This window comes from Canis lupus, chromosome 9, assembly GCF_048164855.1.
Source record: "Canis lupus baileyi chromosome 9, mCanLup2.hap1, whole genome shotgun sequence".
Taxonomy (NCBI): domain Eukaryota; kingdom Metazoa; phylum Chordata; class Mammalia; order Carnivora; family Canidae; genus Canis; species Canis lupus.
In genome coordinates, this window is record NC_132846.1 from 45,267,938 (window position 1) to 45,291,445 (window position 23,508).

General features: G+C 45.1%; 1 protein-coding gene across 7 annotated transcripts in view; it reads right to left on the reverse strand.

Annotated features, from left to right (window-relative positions):
• The window catches only part of SLC8A3 (solute carrier family 8 member A3), a 141,265-nt gene that overhangs the window by 12,199 nt on the left and 105,558 nt on the right, over positions 1 to 23,508 (reverse strand). For 3 of the 7 annotated variants that reach the window (XM_072839095.1, XM_072839092.1, XM_072839093.1), the window contains exon 3: positions 6,625 to 6,731. In XM_072839095.1, the coding sequence (XP_072695196.1) occupies positions 6,625 to 6,731 (107 nt within the window). Of the gene's footprint in view, positions 1 to 3,989; positions 4,094 to 6,624; positions 6,732 to 23,508 lie in introns of those variants that run through there. The other 4 variants (XM_072839099.1, XM_072839098.1, XM_072839096.1 and 1 more) reach the window with 2 other exon arrangements.

Consider the following 23,508-nt stretch of genomic DNA (forward strand, 5'->3'; position numbering starts at 1 on the left):
ATTTGTAGGTGGGAGATGACAAATAACAAGGCCCCTACATGGACTGGGAAGCTGGGTTAGATGGACCTAACACAGGGTATCCCTGGCCCCTGAATTTGTACTTATGCTAAAAGATTCTCGTGATACACCACATCTTCCTCTCAATGGTGTCTTAGTACAGCACTGTACTCCCTGGCTCTTGTCAAATAAAAGGCTGGGAACATCCCACCACATACTCCTAGTACAGCTGGTGACTGAGGTGCTAAGGAAGGAGTGGGAGTGGTGTCTGTGAATTGTTTCTTTTGAAAATCTCTAAGAATGCGACTCAGGCCTGTGATCCATCATCTCACAGTTACAACCACTGATGACATGTGTGGATTGAGAATTTTTATGGTATATAATAAGCAGGGCAAACAGCAGTTGACTTTTTCTGGTTTCTCCCATATGGAATTCCAAGGGGGTAATTGATGAGTGAATCTCCTTGCTACATTGAGATAGGTAGATAGATAGATGATAGATAGATGATAGATAGATAGATAGATAGACAGATATAGCAAGAGAGCTTGTTCATTCTGCTCCTTCTATGGATCTTCATGAAAGCAGAGCCCCTCCTGGCCTCCAACCGGGCTCCAGGGGAAACCAGAAACCCAAACACATCGGTGCACTCAGGTAGGCCAGACAAGGGGAAGCTCTTCTAGAAAGGTCACTACTGCCCTGGTTTTCACTCAGAAGTACCTCCCAACACCAGAATCATTTCTATCACAATGAGAGGGCTTGCAGTCAGCTGATATTGTACCATTCTCTGGTCATTGTCTACATGAATTTGAGACTTTCCACTTAGCAGTTATAGATGGGTCAGTGAGATCCAGATAGGCCAATTCTGAGTGACATAATACCTCCCGGGTGTTTTTCCTGCTGCTGCTGATGAGAGAATCTGCAGCTGAACTTTCCCCTGTATCGATCCCCAGGGTCAGGTGAGCATCATTTATCCCTGCTCAGACACCCCAGGGACATACAGGAAATAGCATAGCTCTGTGAGTAATTGGAAGCATCTGGGCAGCTTGTCAGGGTGAGCCCATTGATGCGGTAAGAGGGGGCACAAACAAGCCCTCTGACTGGGGGGTGCTCTCCTTTCCACATGAGGTTCCCAGTGTCCAGGCCCAACAGCCTTGGTCATGCTGCTTAGTGTTGCTCTCAGAAGTCTACTTCTGGACTCCAGCACTTACTCTAAGCCAGGGCAACCATGTTTCTTATTCATCCTCCCTTTACCCTCTTCTTGCTTGTTCAGAGCATTTAATCTCACCTCTAAAGTCTGTTTTGTTTGCCAAGAATAGAATCTGCTATTTCAAATACAGTCCTTTTCTTTTCTTTCTTTTTTTTTTTTTTTTGATAACACAATTGTCATTTTGACCATGCAGAGTATATGCTGTTCTGAATGCCTAAGACTCTCCCACGCAGCAGTGATAATGAAAAGCTTTCTACTGTATAGCTTCTCACTCTGAGAACAGCAGGGAATTCTAAAAATCAGGATGGGTTTTCATTTGATCCTGAGTCTAGATAATCAAGTTGTATGACCTTTCACCTTATGGTCTAATGCCAAAATATGGGAAGATCTGAAGAAACTGAAAATAGACAACAGACCAGAAGGTCAGGAAATGCACATATTTTCTCTTGGCATCTTCCATCTTGGCATCTTGGTCACCGGGAAGACCTGGAGGATCCTTGCCTCCTCACCTACTCACTCCCCAGGTCTAGGCCATACCAGGACTTTGCTGACATCTCTTTTGGACAAAGAGTCCAGAGTAAAAAAGGTAGGGGGGAGGGGTGTTCTCAAAAGGGGAGTAGCCAAAGGCATTTGCATTTGGCCAATTCTCTTTAAGATGTATCTTAGGTCACTCCCTGTCCTGCTGTTGATCAGGATTTATTAGGGAGGCAGAGAAGAAAAAGGATGCCTCTTTACTGATGGACTAGAGTCATGGATGGACTTTCAACCCATTCTTATCTAGAGCCACTGCCTTCTTTCCAGCTATCCTGAATGATCTTTTGTGCTGCTTTCATTTAGACCTTAGTAGCAGAGACTGTGGAAATTGATAAAACTAGTTTACAATGGCCCTGGGTGTCTGCTGCATCCAGCCAATCATGAAAATGTGGAGTAAATGCACAGGGGAGGTGGGAATGAGGTAGGGCAGGTGTTGAGACAATTTCTGAGGATATTCTCAGTGGTAGTAACTGGAGGACTGGCAGAAACAATCTAAACAATGGAACTACAGATTTTTTCCCCCCGCACTCTGGCAGTCAGGCTCATGGAGACATCCTATCAGGTGGCAAGAAGAGGATGAGTAATGGAAGATGGAGAGGGCTTTTGCCTCTAGAACACTAGGCATATCCAGACCTGGTTGGACACAGAACTGGTCAGATCTGCAGAGAGTCCCCAGAAGACAGTGAGAACTGATCCATCATACCTGTTGATAAGCCTTTAGGAGTATAGTTGCTGAATCTCTTAGATCTGTCCTGTAATGAAAGGCTTTACGCTGCTCTTTGTCATGTGAGTGTGAAGTAGTTGCAGGATAATCACCCTTTTTTGACAAACAAGTGGGTCTCACTGTTCCATCCTCCATGAGGCTCCCAGGAGCATATCTGTCCTGAAGGGGAGTGTGAATGTCCTTCTCTTGGTATTGCCCAAAAGCACCCTTTTTCATTCCCACATACATTCCTCCAGCACCTTTGAAGTAGTAGTTTCCAATCATTTTCTTCAAAGGAGGAAATCTTTCCTTACATCTTCCTTGGTTGCAACATAATCAGTCCCTTGGGAATGGAACCCTAGCAGGTATTCCAAGATGCATGTCTTGAGAAAGGGAGGAGATGAGGCCACTCCTCTGGTGTGGGATGAGGGTTACCTTGGGATCTGGGTGATATACCTATTGGCAGGCTTCCGTGAACCATATTGTTTCTCAGGGATCAACACCAATACCATTTAGAGGCCCTTCTTCTATTGGAAAACCCATAAATCAATACTCTGGGACTGCCCAATGTCAGTTTTTTTTCCCCCAGGGCCTTCTGGCTGGAGAGATTTTCATACCTGGAATTACTGCTTTCTTTTTGAGACTCCCAATTTTCTGCTTTAGGCATTGCATTGTCCTAAAGTAGCCTGAATAAAGTTCCCTACCTTGGGCTAGGAATAAAGGTAAAGTGAGATGGGGTGGATGTCAAGGGGAGAAAGACTAGTTCAGGATTCCAGATCATATGACTACCTCAGAAGCCAGCTCTGTCTCAGAAGCTGTGGCCTTTGACACTTGGTATACCTTCTCATGCCATGGTCTCCCCAACTATGAAATAGTCAGATAAAACACTTACCTCTATGAAGGGAAGAGGGGTTTATGAACCACTCTGCAAGTGTATAGCCTGCCAAGCACTCATGGAAGGTTGGGGAATGCAGCAGAAAACTGTCAAAGCATCATTGCAACATGGGCCCCGGACCCCATCCCAGACCCTTCCCCATTCAATCCAAGCTTGAGGGTGAGGGGTGGGAGGGGAAGAAGGCAGGGAAGGGGCAGACATGCATGGCATCACATTCCTTTCTTTTTCTTCTCCTCCCCACCCACCAAGGAGTTTCCACATTTACAGGTTCCATGTATGTGTGGGGGCTGTGGGGAAGAATGCAGGGGACGGTGGTAATCAGATCATTGGAGCACAAGGCAGAAGGAAGTAACTCAGTAGGGTAATGAGGAGTTGAGGCTGCAGCACTGTCCAGAAGGTGGGAAAGGAGGACTGGGGAATCGGCTAAGGCTAAGAAGGCAGAGATGACACCGAAACAGGGTGAGAGCGAGAATACAGGAGGGAAAAGAATAAAAAAGTCCGTTGGTCAAAAAAGAGGAAAAAGGAAAAGGGAAGAAAATGGGGGGAGAAAAAACAGAGTTGCTTTTTGTTGCTGTTGCTTTTCAGTTTAAATTTTTTTCTTTCTTTTTGCTGTTGTTGTCTTATTTTGTTTTGTTTTTTAAAGAATCTCACACCTGATATTCCACGTTCCATCCATTTCGGTTCACCAAGGACAATGAAGAAATTCTCTTGCCTTTCGTATTCCTCCTCATCTACTATTTTAACCCTTATGGTTTTCCTGTAGGGACAACAAGAGAGAGAGTGTGTCGACTGGGTCGGTAGATTTTTTGGACATTTGGAGCACAGCCTTTAAAATCATTCCCCGTCACTCCTGGCACATGCAGCCCGGTCCCGCCATGGTGGCATTTGACAGGACTATGGTGGATTGATTTTTCTCATATTAAAAAAACAGAAAAAAACAAAAACTGTCTCAGCTTTTCTTGTCTCCTTGGTTGTAGTTTCCTTATGGGTGTGAAGGAAAGGGAGCCAGGAGGCAAGGAAAAGTGGGCAAAGGAAGGATTCTAGGAGGACAGGAGGGAAAGGGGAAGGACAAGGTGGTAATGGTGGGGAGGAGTCAGCTTAGATCCTGCAGATGCTTAGTAGGAAGTGGGTGGGGCAGCGCATTCCATTGGGTGTCACATGATAACTGGCATTTCTTTGGGAAGCAGGTAAACTACCAGCCCACCTGGAATGATCCAGGACCCTTCTACAACAGGAAATAGGTCAATAATATCTAGCTAGGAGCTCATTTCACTTCCTTGTATCTATACTCACTTATGTGTACCTCATAAAGAAAAATTTTAAAGTGAAGTATTTATGAGGAAGGAAAATGAGAGAGAGAGAGAGAGAGAGAGAGAGAGGAAAGCAGAATCCTACTATCTTTGTCATTCTTTATCTCAGGGCTTTGGTGGTGGGATGTAAAATAAGTATGTGTTAACCATAGTATGATATAGGACTCCTTCAATATTTACAGCTGATGCACTCCTGGGAAAATGTAAAGAAAATTATATAAGTCATCAAATTCTAAATCACCTTTGTACTTCTATCATATAGGGGTGATACTTTCCAGGGATGGCTTACTTAATTCTGATGATCTGGTGAAAATGGTGAAGGAGGTTTCTATTCATTTCTGGGTATCTCTTTTAAAAACAAGTCATCCAGGGAAGCAAAATTTCCTTGAAAATCACTTCCCATCAGAGACTGGCATGAGGCTGGCTCAGGCCAATTGTCATTAGAGACGTTGCTATGGGGATCTGGATCATCCCCATCTTGGTCCTTCATGGAACCACAGTGCGGTTGGTGGGTCCCAGCAGGGAGCCATGATTGGTATTTCTTGCTTACTTTGTTTTTGGTCCAGGACCTAAATGCTCTCTAAAGGGCAAAGAGGTGCTAACAAACAACGACTAAAATGTCTAATCAGAACCTCTTATGTTCCTCTTTCATTCTAAAGACATACTCAGCTTTGCGATCTATCAGGTAGACTGATCTGAGGTGGTTTGTTAGACACAAGATTTGCCGTGCATTTGTGTTTTGTGTGTGTGTTTCAGGAGTACATTTTTGGTTACCCTTTTTGGCACTATTTCTGGACACCTTTACATACCTTGCCCTCAGTAGACAAAACATGAAAGTAAATGACTGTCAAGAAGAATTTTCTAGGAACTTCTCTCTAGGCCCTAGATATTGGAACCTGGGGCTACCTATGAGATGTGAGCCTGGCAGTTTTTCCCTTGCAGGGACTCGCTGTGGGTTGGGAATGGGGTGCTCTGTGACCAAGGGCATGGCCTGAGGGACATGATTGATGGCCTTGCCAGGGAAGGAACGTTGCCCCCCCAAATACTGATAGCTCCCCCTTTTACACAGATGATATATCCAGAAGAGGATGTTCTGACTTGCCTGTTGGAAGTCTGGGGTGTATGAAGTCGTTTAAGTTGAAGGCAAAGGCTCCATCGACTCTGAGAAATTCTTTTATCTCTTGGGAAAGCTCCCACTCAAGTGAGAATCCCCTCTTCCACTATTCTCTCTGCCACCACACTTAGATGCTCTTTGCAGGGAAAAGAGAGTCCAGCAGGTAGGTCTGTGACCTAGACCTGAAACTCAAACCTATACTTTCAGCTCAATCAAGGTCAGGGAGAGAAACACATCTTGCTAGCAGGAATATGGCAGGAAAGAGAGCTCCTAAGGCCTGCTCTGGGGAATGGGATGAACCATAAATAGAACCCAAATCCAAATACATCGATTCCCAATGTCTGGGGACTATAAGCTTAGCCCTGAGAACAGCTACCCCATGGGAATCTGTGCTGAGCACCTGGGCCAGTTCTCTGGTGTTGCCCTCCTGCCTGGTGCTGTGCTGTGTCATCTTTTTCTTTCCTGTGTAGGACACCATCCAGGAGAAGCAAAGAGCCCCATATATGACACTCTGGACTCTGGCTGACTCTCTCTCTCTCTCTCTCTCCCTCTCTTTCTCCCTCCCTGTCTTGTGTTTTTCCCATAGCCATTTCTCCATCCCACAAAAATTACCACTACCTCTTGAACATCCCTCTTACGGATACCATGTGACAGGCTGGCAGGTGTTAGGGCAGAGCTGGGATCAGAGAGAGGAGAAGGAGAGGTGGAAAAAAAGGAAAAGAAAGAACAAGAAAGAAAACAAGGGGACATGAATTAGAGGAAGAAGAAAGGGGAAAAGAAGACAAATGGGTTGGAGAAAGGAAGAACCAGAAGAGGAGAGGAGAGAAGAACGTTAACGTTAGTGTGGAGGACAGGGTACTACACCTTTCTGCAAACTCATATCCACCATGCGGGGGCCCATCATCTCAATGAAGTAATTCTTGTTTTTCTCATACGCCTCATCATCAATTACCTTGATGGGAATTGTTTTGCTGTGGATGGAAAAATAAGTATCATAAGCGAGGAGCAGAGTGGTGGGGGTGGCAAGCCAGCCAGGAGAAGGAACAGGAAGAGAAGAAAACAGTGAGAAGATCCAGAAAGGTCTAAGTGCGCCCCCACGGGGGCACCCAGGAGAGGGACTGCCCCAGGCTCCCTTTCAGGCTCACTGGGCTCCTCCTATTTAGGCTTCGTGTGGCTTTGTGGCATAGTCAGACTCAAAGACTGCAAAGTCAAAGGTTCTGGTTCTAATCTTGGATATGCTACGTGACCTTGGACAAATAATGTAACTGACACACAAACAGGTTAAATAATGCTTACAGCGTCCGAGGGCGGTTGTGAGAACAATGAAATAATATACATATAATGAATTTTTAAAAAATGTTTTGACTTTTGAAATCAGTTGGGTTGGTCTGAAAGGTTTATCTTATAGAAAAGGACATAGATGGGGGTCATGTTGGCCTATAACAATCTTGCCTAGAAACAGAAGGACTTTTCTCTTTCTCTGTGGCCATGACTACCATGGAGAAGCCAGGAGGGCCGTGTGGCTCAAGTCACACATTCTGGTAATTCACAAGGGGCTTCAGAAACTACAAGGCTACCTACAAATGAGCTCTGCAGCCACAGGGGTGCACTGACTGGATCCCACTAACTGCAGGGTGCTCTGAATCACAGTTATCTTACAAATCCTATAATGACCCTGTGACTACCTCAATTGGAGTATTTTTATGTTAAAAGATGTTTCACTAAATAATGAAAAACATAAACCAATTTTAGTAGTCTTGATTTCCATTTTTCTTTCCTTTCTTTCTCCCTTCCTTCTCTTTCTCCCTCCCCCCCTTCTTTCTTTCTTACTCTTTTCTTCTTGTGTACTCTTTCTGTCTATCTGTCTTTCACTAGGAGCTTTAAAAGCAAAGATGGACCTGGGCCTCTCCCAACCTTTGCTTAGTAATGGGGACATTTCAGGACCAGACTCCAGTCTAGGCGTTTCACAGAGGGTGTACGACATTGCTGAAAGGGTTGTGCACAGATCTGAGTCTCCCCTCAAGAGGGACACACACAAGGAGTCCTGTCCAGCTGCATGTACCTTCTCAGACTTGAGTGGCCCTAGGCTATATCTATCTATCTATCTATCTATCTATCTATCTATCTATCTATCTATCATCTATCTATAGTATATAAAGTAGGAATATCTTTCTGACTTGGGGCAACCTCTCTGCTCTCTCAAGTTTTCCCAAGTCACCATTAAGAGTGTTGGATGTCTACAGAGTTCCTTTGTCCACACTGCTGATCCCTTAGAACCAACCAAATGTGGCCCTGTCACTCCCAAAGTGAATTAATAGTAGTTACTAATACACTCTGGCCCCTGCCAATCCACTGTTTCAAAATTCAAAATTTCAAGACTCCAAGCCATCATCACTGGCCACACTGACTCCCATGACAGAAAAAGCTGGCTGTCCAGCACAGAAAGCATGAGTGTTCAACCTCTGAAAGGCCTCTCTGGCCTCTCTTCCTTGAGAGCAGCAACAGTGATACTAGAGACTGAGGACTTGGGGTCAAATCTGGTTTCCACTTCTCACTAGCTGAGTGACCTGGGGCAACTTGCTAAAGCTTTTCAAGTCTCATTTGTAAAGTGGAATATGAATATTCAGAGCTTTTCAAGTCTCATTTGTAAAGTGGAATATGAATATTCGGAGCGTTCTTATATGAGATAATGCACATGAAGTGCTTGGTGGGGTGCATGTTCCCTAGAAAGTGTTTAATAAATGGAGTAATATGACCCTGGTGGTTTGAGAGTATTATATAAGGGTATCTTACCATCTCCAGGCATTAAGTCAGAAAATAAGGGGAGATCAATACATTGAACTGGTGGCGCAAGAGGTGGTACAAGCTGGAAACAGAAGTCAGGTCAAGAAAGAACTGGATAATACAGGATGATCCATCCCAAATGGGTTAGGTGAGGGACATGTGATGTTAAAGGTGAGAGCATAGATAGCAACTCCTATTTTTTCAAAATCTAGCCTTGTGTCCCTGTCAGCAACAAGCTCTGGGCTGGACAGACCACATGTCATAAGACACAGTGTGACTTGGGCTTGTGATTTTTAGTGAACAGATAAAGAGAATAAGAGATGCCATCAATAAGCTCAGTGGACGACAGAAATGAGGACAGACATTAGTAGTGGCATGAGGAATGGAGGTTAGCTAACTGGAACCACTGGCAGAGGGTGTTATGAGTGGAGGAGGCAGGTTACGAGACTCCCTTGCTGAGATCAGTTATGCGGAAGGCATCACATCTGTTTGGACCTTGCCTAAAAGCTAGAGAAACCCTTTCCAGCTCTTAAAAACCAAGGAAGTCCTCAGTTTTGCTCAAGCCACACATGAAGCCACAGGTATATTTAAATTAAATGAGAGTCACCAGCCAGGTCTTGAGTTCTCTTTCCAAATTTGTTCTTCCTCATTTCAGTCAACAGCAACTAAATAGATTGGATAGATTCCAGGTCTATTCAAATCTGGAATCTCTCCTGATTACTTCCTTTTCCTCATCCTTCCCCCCCCAACCCCACCTCCACCCTCATACATGTAGTTGGCCACCATCCTTCCCTCTGCTACCAAGACCTAGATCAAAACAACATTGCCTTTCCTTTGGAGTTGGTAATAACCTTCTAAGAGATATTTCTGCCTTTGCTCCCTCCTTCAATTCTCCCCAAGAACACAAGATTGTCTATTGAAAATGCAACTCAAGTTCCATACACCCCTACATTTGGACTAAATACAAAGTCCTTACCATGGCCTATAGGATCTTACATAATCCAGCTACTGGTGACCTTGCTGATTCCATTCATAATATTCCCCCCTTCCTCAGGAGTCTCAGAGTCACTGGTCTTTCTTTCTGTTCCTTAAATCAAGCTCCTTTCCACTTAAGGCATCATCCTTGCTTGTTCTCTGTGCCTGGTTCTGTGCTATCCTCACCTTCTGGGTCTCCACATAGGCATTACCTCCTAGGAGAGGGGTTTCCATGGCCATGTTACTTCCTTGGTCTCTACCTCCCCACCATGGGTTACCTTCCATCAGGTTCCATCTGCTCATTCCCTTCACTGCCCCAATCACAGCCTGAAGTTGGCTGGCTAGTTTATTAACTTACTTGTTTATTGTCTGTCTGTCCACAATGGAATGTAAGGGCCACGATGACAAGGAAGCTGTCTCACTTGCCCTTTCCATCCTAGTGCCTGGTGTGGAGGAGGCCCTCGACCATTACTTGCTGAAGAACCCAAGGTGAATTTCTAACACACCTGAGAACACATCTGTCTTTTTGCAGTGAAAATTCATTAGGAACAGCAATAAAAAATTTTTGAAGGCTACTCTGATTGAATGCCAAAGGATGCCCAGTGGGACAAAGAGACCAGAAGCCCAATGTCATCCAACGACACCCTCAGCTGATTAGCCCACTCCATTTGTCTGTCTACGGGAGAGCTCTCCAACAACAAGCTGGGCTTGACTGCATGGGGCTTGGCTGGGGTTTTTGACCTGCCCTGCTTCTCCTCCCAGCCTTCTGCTGAGGGAGGAATCAAAGCATCAGCGTTCCCAGCTAAGACTGGGCTATACTGCTTGGAAAGAATGCTCCCAGAAGATCTCCCACCAACAAGCCGAAAGGGATCAGGAAATCCACATATGGGCTGCCTGGCTGGCCTCTCAGAACATTCCTTTGTATTGAGGACACCCAATTCCAAATCAGTCCTCTAGTTCTCAGGGTACTGTGAAGGGAAAGGTGCTTTTTTAGCCACCGAGGAAGCAGCATGTATTTGTTGAATGGATGAATACTACATTCCTTTATACAAGGAAGGGACCTAAGATAATACATACACTTACATTCTCAACACATGAGAACTTTATTTCATCCTTACTTCAGTCATATAACATAGGTATTATTACTTCCACTTTAAAGATGAGAAAACAAATTCTCAGAGAGGCTGAGTAACCTGCCCAGAGTCACACAGCTAGCACATACAGCAGAGCTGGGATTTTAGCACCTCTCCATTATTACTCCTACAGCTTATTTTATGCAAGCTGGTCGATAAATTCTGGATGCCATTCCTAAGCTGTGCCACAGTGAGTAACTACAGGATTCTCCATTTAAATTCAGGCAGCAGGGGATCCCTGGGTGGCGCAGCGGTTTGGCGCCTGCCTTTGGCCCAGGGCGCGATCCTGGAGACCCGGGATCGAATCCCACGTCGGGCTCCCGGTGCATGGAGCCTGCTTCTCCCTCTGCCTGTGTCTCTGCCTCATTCTCTTTCTCTCTCTGTGACTATCACAAATAAATAAAAATTAAAAAAAATTTAAAATTGTTTAAAAAAAAAATTCAAGCAGCAGGTCAGAAATTCAGTTAATAAGTGGATTTGCCTCTGCACTGTGTTGTGAGTAGGTGGTTCCTAACCCTTCGGCCCTCCCTTGCTGGAAGTAATCTCTAAATAATCTGACTTGGTGACTTCTTCCCTTCTGATTTCTACTAAATGACTCTTCACCATATCAAGAAGGATTCTTTCTCATCGTTTCTAAATTTATCCTGGCTGCTCCAGGCCAGCTAATGCTCACACAACTTCCTTGACCCGGGGCTTTGGGACAGAGCTGGCAGTGGAGCTGTTAGGTTTTTTGTGGGAGCTTTCAGAAGCCTCACATCTCTGTGTTGGGTTCTTGTAGTCTTCTTTATTAGGCACCAGCAGACCCCCAGGTTTATTTATTTATTTATTTATAAATAAATTTATTTTTTATTGGTGTTCAATTTGTCGATATACAGAATAACACCCACTGCTCATCCCATCAAGTGCCCACCTCAGCGCTCGCCACCCAGTCACCCCTACCCCCTGTCCACCTCCCCTTCCACCACCCCTAGTTCGTTTCCCAGAGTTAGGAGTCTTTCATGTTCTGTCCCTCCCGCCTCCAACCACACGCTGAGGGCCGACACTGACACTCCCCACAGCCTTACCAAGGTCTAGGGGAAAGTTTCCTTGACTCATGAAAAGGTTTAGAATGCCCTTATTTATTTCCTCTTGGAAAAAGATGTCCATAGGGTCCCCAAAAATAGTGCTTCTCAAACTTTGATGTGCATTTGTATCCCCCTGGGATCTTGTTAAAATGCAGATTCTGATTCAGTGGGTTTGGGGGTGCCTGAGATCTAGATCTTGTTAGATCTGCATTTCTAACAAGCAGCAGGGATATACCCATGCTGTTGGTCTGGGGCCCAAGACTTTTTAGAGAAGTCTCTCTGATTCTAATAAAAACTTAGGGAAAAATCAGACAGCTGCTCAAATGCTGTGCCAGTCAGAGAGAAGGAGGCTGGAATCAAAGGCTGGCATTTCAGCCAAGGGCTGGAGGTAGTAGGTCCACTCTGACACTGCATTTTGTGGGGGAAATTGGAGTACACCCAGAGTAGAGTAACTAGTATGGTGAAGGGTCTGCAAACTATGTTTCAAATTAATTTGCTAATGTTTATATAGTGACTACCTTCTCCCAGGCACTGTGCTATTCAGGTACTTTACTTATATTAAGTAATTTAATCCTTACAACAAACTGGTGAGTTAGGAACATGCCGGACAAGGTGCTGTTCTCTCTGTGTGTATTATCTCACCAAATCTTCACCATAACCAATAAAGCAGATGCTACTTTTGCCTCCATTTTATAGATGAGGAACTGGAAGCCCAGAAAAGTTAAGAGACTTGCCCAAGGTTGTAGCTAAATAAGTGGCAGAGCTGGGATTTGAACTCAGTGTGGCTCTAAGGACTGTGCTTCTAAGTGAGATCTGATATGTGGTTCCACAGGACAAATGTCTGTTGCAGAAGATGACACCCCTCCACCCCCATGGTTCTGGGGCTGTCACAAATGCTGCTTCCAAGGCACTGAGGTCATTGGCAGTGAGGCAGGCTTCTACTTTACCATGTACCGTTACAATAATAAGATGAACTGGCTTATAAGGGAGTGGCTGCCCCATTCCTGGTGGTATTAAAAGTAGGATGACAATGCATGAAAATGGCCATGGAGAGGATTCCTGCATGCTACAGAAAGTCAAGTAGATGACCTATAAAGGTCTACACCCAGTGGTATACTGGTAAACCAGCTCTCTCGGAGGGGAGGGGGTAGGCACTCTGATTTGGGGTATATACTTTCCATGGTTTAAATACTCCCACTGTAGTCAATTTAAAGTTACTAAGTTTTTGTTTTGTTTTGTTTTATTAAATTTTATTTTTTTATTTAAGAAAAGAGAGCAGGAGTGGGGAGAGGGGCAAAGAGAGAGGGAGAAGCAGGCTCCCCACTAGCAGGGACCCTGATGTGAGGCTCGATCCCAGGACCCTGGGATCATGACCTGAGCTGAAGGCAGACACTTAACTGACTGAGTCACCCAGGTGCCCCTCAAGCTACTAAAATTTAATGACCAACTTGTAAATTCCTAAACATTTAACAATCTGCTCTTATGAACCAGTAGTAGTCAGTTCCAGCACACGACTGGCAGCGTCAGATTCTACTAAAATGTTTAAGAGACGTTAGGATGACAAAAGGTGGTTCTGACTGATTTACAAATAATTTTACCCATGCCAGTGTTTCCTCAAAATGGGTAATGATCTGCTAAAGTAAGGTATGAATGTGTTTATCCAAACAAGCCTTTGGGAAAAAAAAAAAAACTCAAAGGCTTTTAAAAGGAATGTGGGTGGGTGAGAAAATACAGGGGCCCTTACAAGCAGATAGCTTCCTCTGGCTCAAGAAGGGGAAGCCAGAGATCTGAACCATGAGAAGGACTTAAAGGGTTGTTTCTGGTTTAAAGATAAGCAGGAATGCAGGCAGTCTCTAGTAGCAGAGCGGTCTCTGAATGACAGCAAGAAATGGGACCTTCAGTCTTACAGCCACAAGAAACTGGACTCTGCCAATAACCCGAATGACCCTGGAAGCCAACACTTCCTCCTAGCTTCCAGACAGGAGCCTAATTCAGACTTGATTTCAGCCTTGAAACCCTGCACAGAGAACTTAGCCACTCCGTACCTTAACTCCCGACCTGCAGAACTGTGGGATAATAAATTGATATTGTATTAAGCCTTTAAGTTTATGACAACTTGTTACACAGCAACATATGGGGGGCTTGTTTGTCTAACAAAGTCAGGAACTGAGCCAAAGGATCTCTTGAAATGGTCTTGCCCTATCTATTTTGTAATCAGAATACTTTGTCCCGATGGCAGTGCCACTGCTAGGCTATCTAGCACCTTTGTGCAAAGTTGAGAAGAGATACAGTCCTGGAGATGCACAGCCCAGTGAGGACAGAATGCCCTTCTCTAGCTTGCACAACAATGCATCAGGATGCTGGGCTTGGCATGGAGAGAACTGGCTGGATTTGTAGTTTTCCACTCAAGGGTCTTTATGCAGTGCACAACCTGCACAACTGTAAGCAGCAGCCCTGCTTGGCAAACTCTTGTGTGATTCACTCAATATTTCACACAAATGCCAGAACCAACAGGAATATGGGGCAGGCTAAGGCAGAGAGATGGATTTCACTGAAAAACTTTCTGCAACTTGGGGTGGGGGGTGGTTAGGTGGGAGATGAACAGGCAAGAAGGCACAAATGAGGAAGGAGGGCTGTTTAGGTGTGTATGAAGGAGCATGCACATAATCTTTGCTGCTTTGGCATCTATTCTGGACCCTTCTGATAAGCTGTCTGCTTGTAGTTTCTTCACAGCGATGAGTAACTGTACCCACAAAGATACAGCTTCCCCTAAGCAACATGTAGGAACATTTTGTCTCCACTGTCAGTTAAGATCCGACTGCTGGGCCTGTCCATGGGCACATATCCACAACGTGCTTGAGGACTTGGGAGTCATTCTGTCCACTCTGGAATGTCTGGGTTCAGAACTGGGCACTGTAACTTATGATTGACTCATTTGCGCTCCCAAATATCCACTTCCGCAATGCCTGAAGAGCTTCTTACCTGTGGCTAAAGGGAAAAGTACGCTTCAGATGACTGTGTGATTGCAGATTTAGGCTTCAGGATATGGTCAGAGGCAAAGTGATACCAAAAACCCCAAAGGGGCCACTCACTCTGTTTCCCAAAGGTCAGGGCAAAGTGAGGAATTTTTATTTCTAAGAAAGGCAGTCTTCTAAAATAGGCCCCCTTCATTTTGAAGGCTGTTATGACTTGCAAGGCAACTCTACAAGGTAGAAATATTTTAAATTACAAATTTTTATTTTCTCCATTCTTTCATAGGATGAAGACTGAACTCTTTATCCCAGGAATTGGAAGTTCTCTGTAATGTCCATCCATGCATACTTCTATCCATCCATCCATCCATCCATCCATCCATCCATCCATCCATCCAACTCTTCAACTTTATCTTTTCATACTTGCCCACACACAAACTCTACACTTCAATTTTCCTCATTATGCTCAAAATATGCCATACTTCTGCTCACCCTAGAGACTTTCTTTCTTCTTTCCCTCTTGCCCTTACCTCCCACATCCATCACTCCATCAACTCATCCATCCATTCCTTCATAATGATAACACTGTATAATGAAACTACTTAATGAAATTGCATTAAACTGCATAATAAAATACTTCATTCAGCAAGTATTTATTAAGCACCTGATCATGGCAGACACTATTCTCAAGCAAGAATTTCTAACTTTAAAGAGTCTTCTGTGTAGCGGGGAGGCAGATATTAATCAAGTAATTACAGTCAAGTGTGGTGTGATGCTAGGGTAAGAATAGAGCTGAGGAGGCACACAGTCCAGAATAAGATCAGGAAGCCTCACCAGAGGAAGGGATATTTCAGCAGAAGCCTGAATGATGAGTCAAGTTGATTAGGCCATAAGGGGGAGAAAGGGTCTCCCAGAGAGAGAAGATGCCCTATGCAAAGGCTTGGTGGTGAAAAAAAAAAAAAAAAACACATGGTGGCTTCTAGGTGATGAAATGAGTTCAGTTCAGCTAGAGCACCAAGAGAGAGGGGTGAAGTGGGAATAGATGAGTCCGGAGAGAAGGCAGTGTCAAAGACATAAGGGGCCATGCTATAAGCCTATAAGCCCTATATGGCACCCTATAAGCCATGCTAAGGGGTTTGGGATAGTCTGCCCTCCTCTCTACCTATCCAGGGCCCCCTTACTCCATTCAAATAGAACCTAGGTACTACCTAGCTCTGGAGGATGTTCTTGCATATCCAACGCATGCTGGGTTCCCAAGGTTCTGACCACTGTACCAAACTAATCATGCACTGCCTGATGCATTTCTTGGCTCCATTCATATGTCATTATCTTGCTTCCTGAGCTAGGCTATATTTCAAAGACTCAGAATATGTCTTGCCTCCATTTCCTTCTCTGGTTCCTCTTCAGTGCTTACTGGATACATGGTCCCTGATTCATCCATCCACCCATGCTACACCTGTTAGAGTAAGCAGGTAAGATACATGAGCAGGAGGGAAGAAAGGAGGACAATGAATGAACAGTCAAAGGGACCACCTGGTGTCTACCCAGAGACCACGCCATCTCCCTTAGACCAACCCTTTTTGCAGTTCAACACAGACTGAGAAGCAGAAGACGGGGGCTACAGAGACTGCCCCAACTTTGGAGCATGCACACTTAAGAAAGACCACATCTGTGAGTAACCCCAAGGCTCTTATAATTATCATTATAATACCATTTGCATTGTGGTTTGTCTCCCCCACCCCCACCCCGTGGGTTGCACTTCAGCAGCTCATGGGAAGATGACTAACACAAACTTGCACAAAAGGTTCAAGGGGAAGAAATCCAGGCAGACCCATGGGGGGAACAATGATAACAAGATGGGAGGGAGGAGACCAAATAAACCACCATAAAATAACAATGAGAAGCTCAGCGCGCTGCCACCCATGCTCAGTCAGCCCGCTCCTCTTGTCTCTGGAGTGTACTGTCACTTTTTGCTAAATAAAAAACCTTTGCTACTTTATCGAGTCTTTCAACTGAGTTCTTTCTTTGGAGAAAACAAGGACCAAGGAATGCCACAACTCACTACCCCTGGAACACACTGGCTCATTATATATCAGAAGTACGTTCCTGGTCTCATGAATCTTATAGTCTTGTGAACATGTACAGAAAAACCTCCCTTTTGCTGCTTCCCTTTGCCTGTGTAGAATTTCCAGAAGGTATGGGGTAATATTAAACTCTAGGAAATTTGTTATCTCTATAGAAAGAATCAACTTACATGCTGGAGCAGCTCAAATCAGTCTTGGTTTGAACATACCACAAACCTCAAGGAGGCTCCTAAGCTTGACTGTTTCTCATGGCCACCATGCAAAGATGACATCATGTATGTGTAAGTACGTGTGTGCTCACATACATGGAAAATCAATGTGTTCATGAAGTGTCTAATTCCAATTTGTCTGCCAGGACGAGAGTGCTCTCATCTCTTTAGGCTGTGATAAAGATTCTTCTCCCTTCTTACTGCTCTATGGTGGGGAGTGTTTCATATTCCTGACTGTGTGTATGGGCATGAATGGGGCTATGATGGGGTGGAGTGGGAGTTAGGAAGCTCCACTCTAGGTTAGTGGGAGAACCTGGTCTTGAAAGTAGTCTCTGTAAAGGCCTTGCCCAGTTATTCTCAAAAGGGAATTCAATTTCCAATCCTTATAGCAGTGGAACTGGTTTAGGCTCTATATGTGACTCAGTGATTTATGGCCCCATAGGGGCCTCACGTTTGCCCTGCCTCTCCTTAACTGAGTAAGGTCTGAGAAAGGGAGAAGAATTCACAGCTCTAATTCTCTCCCGCTTGCTTCATCTTCTTTTTTTTTAAATTAGGTTCTTTTTTAAAAAAATTTATTTATTCATGAGAGACAGAGAGAGAGAGAGGCAGAGACCCAGGCAGAGGGAGAAGCAGGCTCCATGCAGGGAGCCTGACGCAGGACTCGATCCTGGGACTCCAGGATCATGCCCTGGGCTGAAGGCAGCGTTAAACCCCTGAGCCACCCGGGCCGCCCTCTCCTGCTTGCTTCTAAGTCAAGAGGGAAAGTGAAACAAACAAACAAACAAACAAACAAATAAACAAACCTACCAATGGTCTGGGAATAAATGGTTGCTGTCTTGAAGTTGATAAATCCTCTTTCTGGAAAAGCAATGAGCATAATCTACAAAATCATTTTATTTAAGTGTGCTCCCAGCATTGAAGAGAACAAATGACTGGTTATCTGATTCATAGTTTTGGAGATGTTGGGTCTCTCTGTCTTGCTTTCCCTCTCTGGTGGGCATCTCTTTTTTTTTTTTTCTCTTTATATTTTATTTATTTACTTAAGAGAGAAGAGGGCAAGTGCGTCCCCCCACATACACACTCACATGCAGGTTGGGGGGCAGGGGGAGAAGGAGAGCATCTCAAGCAGATTCTGTGCTGAGTGTGGAGACTGACATGGGGCTTAATCCCACAACTTTGAGACCATGACCTGAGCCAAATCAAGAGTCAGAAGCTCAACTGACTGAGCCACCCAGGCACCCCTGGACATCTCAGTTTTTAAGAATGACTGTGATCCAAGCAGAAAGGAAAGAAGACTATATTGTACAGACATGAAACTTCAGGCGCAAGAAAAACCTTCTAATAATTAGGAAGAGAGAGGGACCGGCTCCTAAGGACGTGAGTCAGATATTGTCAAAACTCCATACTTGCACCTTAATTTCCTGTCCACTAGAGCACTTATAAAGTCCATACTGCTGGTAGATAATTTCTAGAGATCCCAGTGAAAAGCAAGTTTGGGAAAGATTACCATCTCTGGGCTGGGTGGAGAAAATCTTCAATTAGAGACTTAACTACATAGAAGACTGGCTTATTCAAGAGGTCTTCTTGACTGAATCAATCAGGGACTAAACTAAGGCAGCATTGCTCAACGCAGTGGGTGACATGTTCACACACAAGTCACCAGGAATGCCACCCCCCTGGGGTTGGGCAGTGTTGCAGCGGCTCCGGATGAGAAAACAGCATCCAGGTCACATGTTAGCCATTGTCACCATTTGAGTGTATTATGTTGTGGGTCCCAAAGGATTTGTCAGAAATTTCTACCTGTGAGACTTCTGAATGAACTATTTTCCAGTTCTTGCCTTCTACCAGCCAAATGGTAAATTCTTGTTTTGTAGCATCTAGAGACAAAATGGGGCTCAGGCTGTCAACAGTTGGAGCCAGAGCACCTGAATCCTAGCCCCTTCTAGCTGCAGGAGTGCTGAGCACTGCGTCCCCTCTAACGTGACAACCTTGCCTACTGCTAGTTTCACAGAACTTGGCTATCTTATCAGGAACATAGTAGGCAAACTTCTTAGAGAATAGAGTCTAAAGGCAGAAGCTGAGATTTTCACAAGGGTGAGGGGAATAAAAATCCTCTTTGCTTTGTGTTTAAAGTTCTGATGTTCTGCTGATGGTTAATGGAAGAGGCTGAGATAGAATAGAGAGTAATGGATCCAGGGCCAGGACCAGGGTGAGGCAAGTGAGGCACAAGTGCAAAATTTAAGGTTATACCAAACAACTCAGTAATCCAGATAAGCAGTATTTTAAATATTTTTAAAAGTCAGAATTAATACAACAATCTATGATGAACAAAATATAACAGTTTTAAATAAAGACAGGGTCCAACCTTGATTTCCGGGGCTCACCTCCCCCTAATCCTAATCCACTCTAATGGTCATCTGGTGCCTTCTGGTGTGACAGAGAGAACATCAGGAAGCAAAAGACTGGAGTCTGAGTTCTGTGGCTTAAATTACCACCTTCCCCCGGTCATCCACTCTCTCTGGGTTTATACAAGGAAGGCAAGAGGCCTTATTTCTCTCTTGGGGTTTTTGTGGGTAATGATATGAGTAACACTATCCTTGTTTCAACCAGTAAGAGTGTGTGTGTGTGTGTGTGTGTGTGTGTGTGTGTGTGTGTGATTGAGAGAGAGGGAGTGAGAGATGTCAGTTAGGCTACTACTTCACTCTCCAGAGCTAACATCAGCCTTCCAGGAAGCCAGCCAACTTCCTCAGCCTTTCAGAGTCCATCCCCTCCTCATGGCTCTCCCTCACCTGTCCTTCCGTGGCTGAGAAAGCACCTGCCCTGTGGGACAGGCCAGATCTCCACAGTGTTCCCTATTTTTAGACAATAGGAACGGTTAGGGAAGGGTGGAATATCCTCTCTGAGAACATCACCTTTGAACTCTGCTCTGGACAGATGGTGGCTCTCTGTGGCCCTTGTCTCTGCCTCCCTGACCTTGTCAGTTCTGATCCACTTCTCTCTGCCATACCACCCTACCCAAACCACTGTCACATGTGGCTGGGGCCCTTGCAATAGCCACCCAACCCAGCTACCTGCTTCCATTCCTCTTCCCCTGTTGCTACCATCCATCACATCACCCTGGTTTGTTTTTTATCTTGTTTATTTATTTGTTTATCTGTGCATGGTCTGTTTCCTCCAACCTAATACAAGGTCCATAAGGGCAGAAACTGTGACTATCTCTTTGCCAGCACCTGAACTATCTCCGGCACAGAGATGGTACCCACTATATGCTTGTTCAGTGAATAAATGAATACTCCTGAGTAGGGGAGCCAGAATTTGGGCCAGGGCCTGATTGCAGAGCCTTATCCTGGTCTGAGATCTGTGGCAGAGCTGTGGCCTGGTCTCCTTGACCCCATTCTTGCCCATACAACTCAACTCCCATCAGAGGATGGTTACTGGGCTATTCCTTTTTTTTTTTTTTTTTAAGGAGGGGGAGGGGAAGAGGGAGAAGGAGGTAGAGAGGGGCAGATGGAGAGGGAAAGAGAATCTCAAGCAGGTTCCTTGTCCAGCACATGGCTGATACAGGGTTAGATCTCAGGACCTTGAAATCAAGACCTGATCCAAAAATCCTGAGTTGGATGCTTAACCGAATAAGCCAGCCAGGTACCCCTGGGCTACTTTCCTCCTCCAGAGAAGGAGGTCCATTGTTTAAGTAATAACCAGAGCAACCAGTAAAAAGATTCCTCCTTTCCTAGTCTTAGGAGCAGGTCATAAGAGGGTGAGATGGTTGGGAGTTTGACAAGGACTGGTGTGGGACCAGGCAGGCATTTTCTGAACTCCATGGTTGGCCTGAGGAACAATTCTAGACAAAGGCGTATGCCTGGGGAGGGCTCGCATCTCAACACCACTTCTCATTTCACAGCACTGCATATTGAGCTTAGCCTGTCTTAGGAAATCTGTAGATGGTGATCATCCCTCCCCAGCACCTGCTTCCCCAGTGTTAGCTGCATGCCTTTCAGAGAGTAAACTTTCCTACTGTCTGACCTTGCTCTTAGTTTTTCTCTGAGGCAAGAGTGCAGAGGGTGGCTAACCAGGCTGTTCATTTGGCTCTTTTCATCCCATCCAATGTTTCATGAAGAGACATTCTAAGGGTGGATAGGGCCATGTTGGTAGGGCCAATGTTGGATGGCCATGGAGGTTTGCGTGGAGGCACTAATTTGTCTTACTGAAGACTTCTCAACCTTGGAGAAGTTCTCCCCCAGAGGTCAAGTAAGTGGAGGCACCATTTGAATTCACTTCCACCTACCTGATCCAGGCTATTCTTAACAGACAAGCCCCCCCACCCCCCACCCATCCACACCCTTTTCTTTTATCAGAGATGCAAGATTTTTACTTTGTCATCCCAATCAGTGCCAATTTCTCAAGCTACTTTTCCACCCTGAGCTCCTCCCCCTCCCCCAGTCAATGACCTCTCCTGACTGTGTTCCCTCTCTCTGGTGGCCTGTCTGGATGGCCTAACTGGTCTTGGTGGTTGAAGAGGGTCTGTCTCCCTCTCATCATACATACATCTGTTCTTCCTCCAGTTGCCACCTCTCAACCCTATTCAGGACCAGAAGGTTTGCAGTCAGTACTCATTTTGAGCATGGCATGTGCACACTTCTGCCCTAGCAGTGGAAATAAAATAAGCTTGGGAAAGCCCGGGTTTCGCAGAGGGGCAAGGACCAGCTTCCAGGAGCCAGCCCAGAACACCCCTGGAACCCTCAGCTAAAAACATGTTTGTTTATACTGCACATCTGTGGGCTGCTGCCTTTCCGATGACATTCAGGGCATGCAACAGTCAGGCAGAGTTGTTCACCTGGAGCAGAAGGCAGTGACACTCTGGGGTGATAAAAGAAAACACAATGACAGTGACAGCAATATAATACATTTAAAATTCTACATCTGCCTGGAGGGCCTTTAATCAAGGATTTCAAAGCACACTCTCTAGATCTTGCCCATTCATCTGCACCACATCCCTGGGAAAGAGCTGGCAGGTAGGTAGCAGAGCACTATAAATAGAGTACTGTATCATTATCTTTGATGCGAACACTATGTATTTAGACAGCATTTCTCGGAAGAGCTAAAGGGCTCCACACACATTATATTATCTAATTCTAACTCATTCATACAGCAGCCCCCAGATTGGCTGCCTTGCAGGTAGTTTGGAAAGGCTTTGGATCCACAGAAATTCACTTTGATGCCTTCTCCCTCCCCTTCTTCCCCTGCTTAACACACAGGCACTTTCCCAGTGCTGCTCCCACAAACCTTCAGGAGCCAATACCACAGCTTGGCTCACCTCGTCTACATACTACACACTCAGTTTCATGCCAGTGATACTAAGGGCTGTAGAAGAAGATGTGATACATTTCCTTGCTGTCAGATTTCATCTGGGTCTAGTTTTTTGAGTTTTGAAAGCCTTGTTTGTATGGACTTCATGACTGTAATGAATATGCAAGGCAGGGAATGGGCCTGCAGGGTGTACTGACCACACAGGCCCATGGTCGAGGCTAAACCACTGGGATAGCCTCCCTGTTCACCTTGAAGATGCACATCACCTTTAAAAAGAATCAACTGGATTGTTCTTCCTCTGTAAGAGCTTCTGTATTTCCCTTCCACTGATACCATCAGGAAAGTGATGTTCTTCTGTTATGTACTCATTGTCCACGTCATAGTTGTAAAGAATCAATCAAGTGTGTAACTATTTCCATATTTGTCCTCTCCACTGTCCTGAGCCCCAGGAGGGCTGGGACTGTACCTGTTTTAATTGTGTCCATATCTCCAGAGTTGAGCACATATCAGGTGTATAATAAAAGTATTTGTCAAATGTCTGAATGAGTGATGGTGTGAGTCACAGTGAGCATTCTCTGGTTTATAGCTCCTAGTCATGCCCTCTGTTGGACTGGTTTAAAATCCATTTTAGGGCATCATGAAGGCCAACACTCCCACTCTGTGTCATCATGCACCTAGAAAATGCTGTCTCACCAACATTCCCTCCTGTTCCCCTCAGCCCTCAAGGAACACATAGGGACTGCTTGGGTAGAAGCTACATATCTTCCCTCTCTTCTCTGTTCCCATCACACTAAGTCTAATCTCAACGAATAAATTACTGGAGTTCTGGCCTCAGCTTAGTTATATGACCTTCCCCAAAAGTCCATTATACCTAGCAAGCTCTCTCACCTGCATCTGTTTATGTGATATGGCGGGAAAAACACATAAACTCTGGGGTCCCAGACACTTGAGTTAAAGTCTTAGCTCTAATGCTTACAGCTGTGTGACCTTGGCCAACTTGCTAAGCTCTTTGAGCTTCTGTGTCTTCAGCAGTAACACGGAGATGATAGCATCCACATCAGGTGGTGTGCAGCCTAAATGAGAAGACACAGGCAGCAGGCTCGGTAAATCACTGTTCCCTGCCCTTCTCTTCTATCCTCGACCCTTCTTTTGACTCATCCTCCCTCCTGGCTGCCACTCATCCTTTGGATGCCTCTAGCTGTCACCCCCTAGGTTTTAGG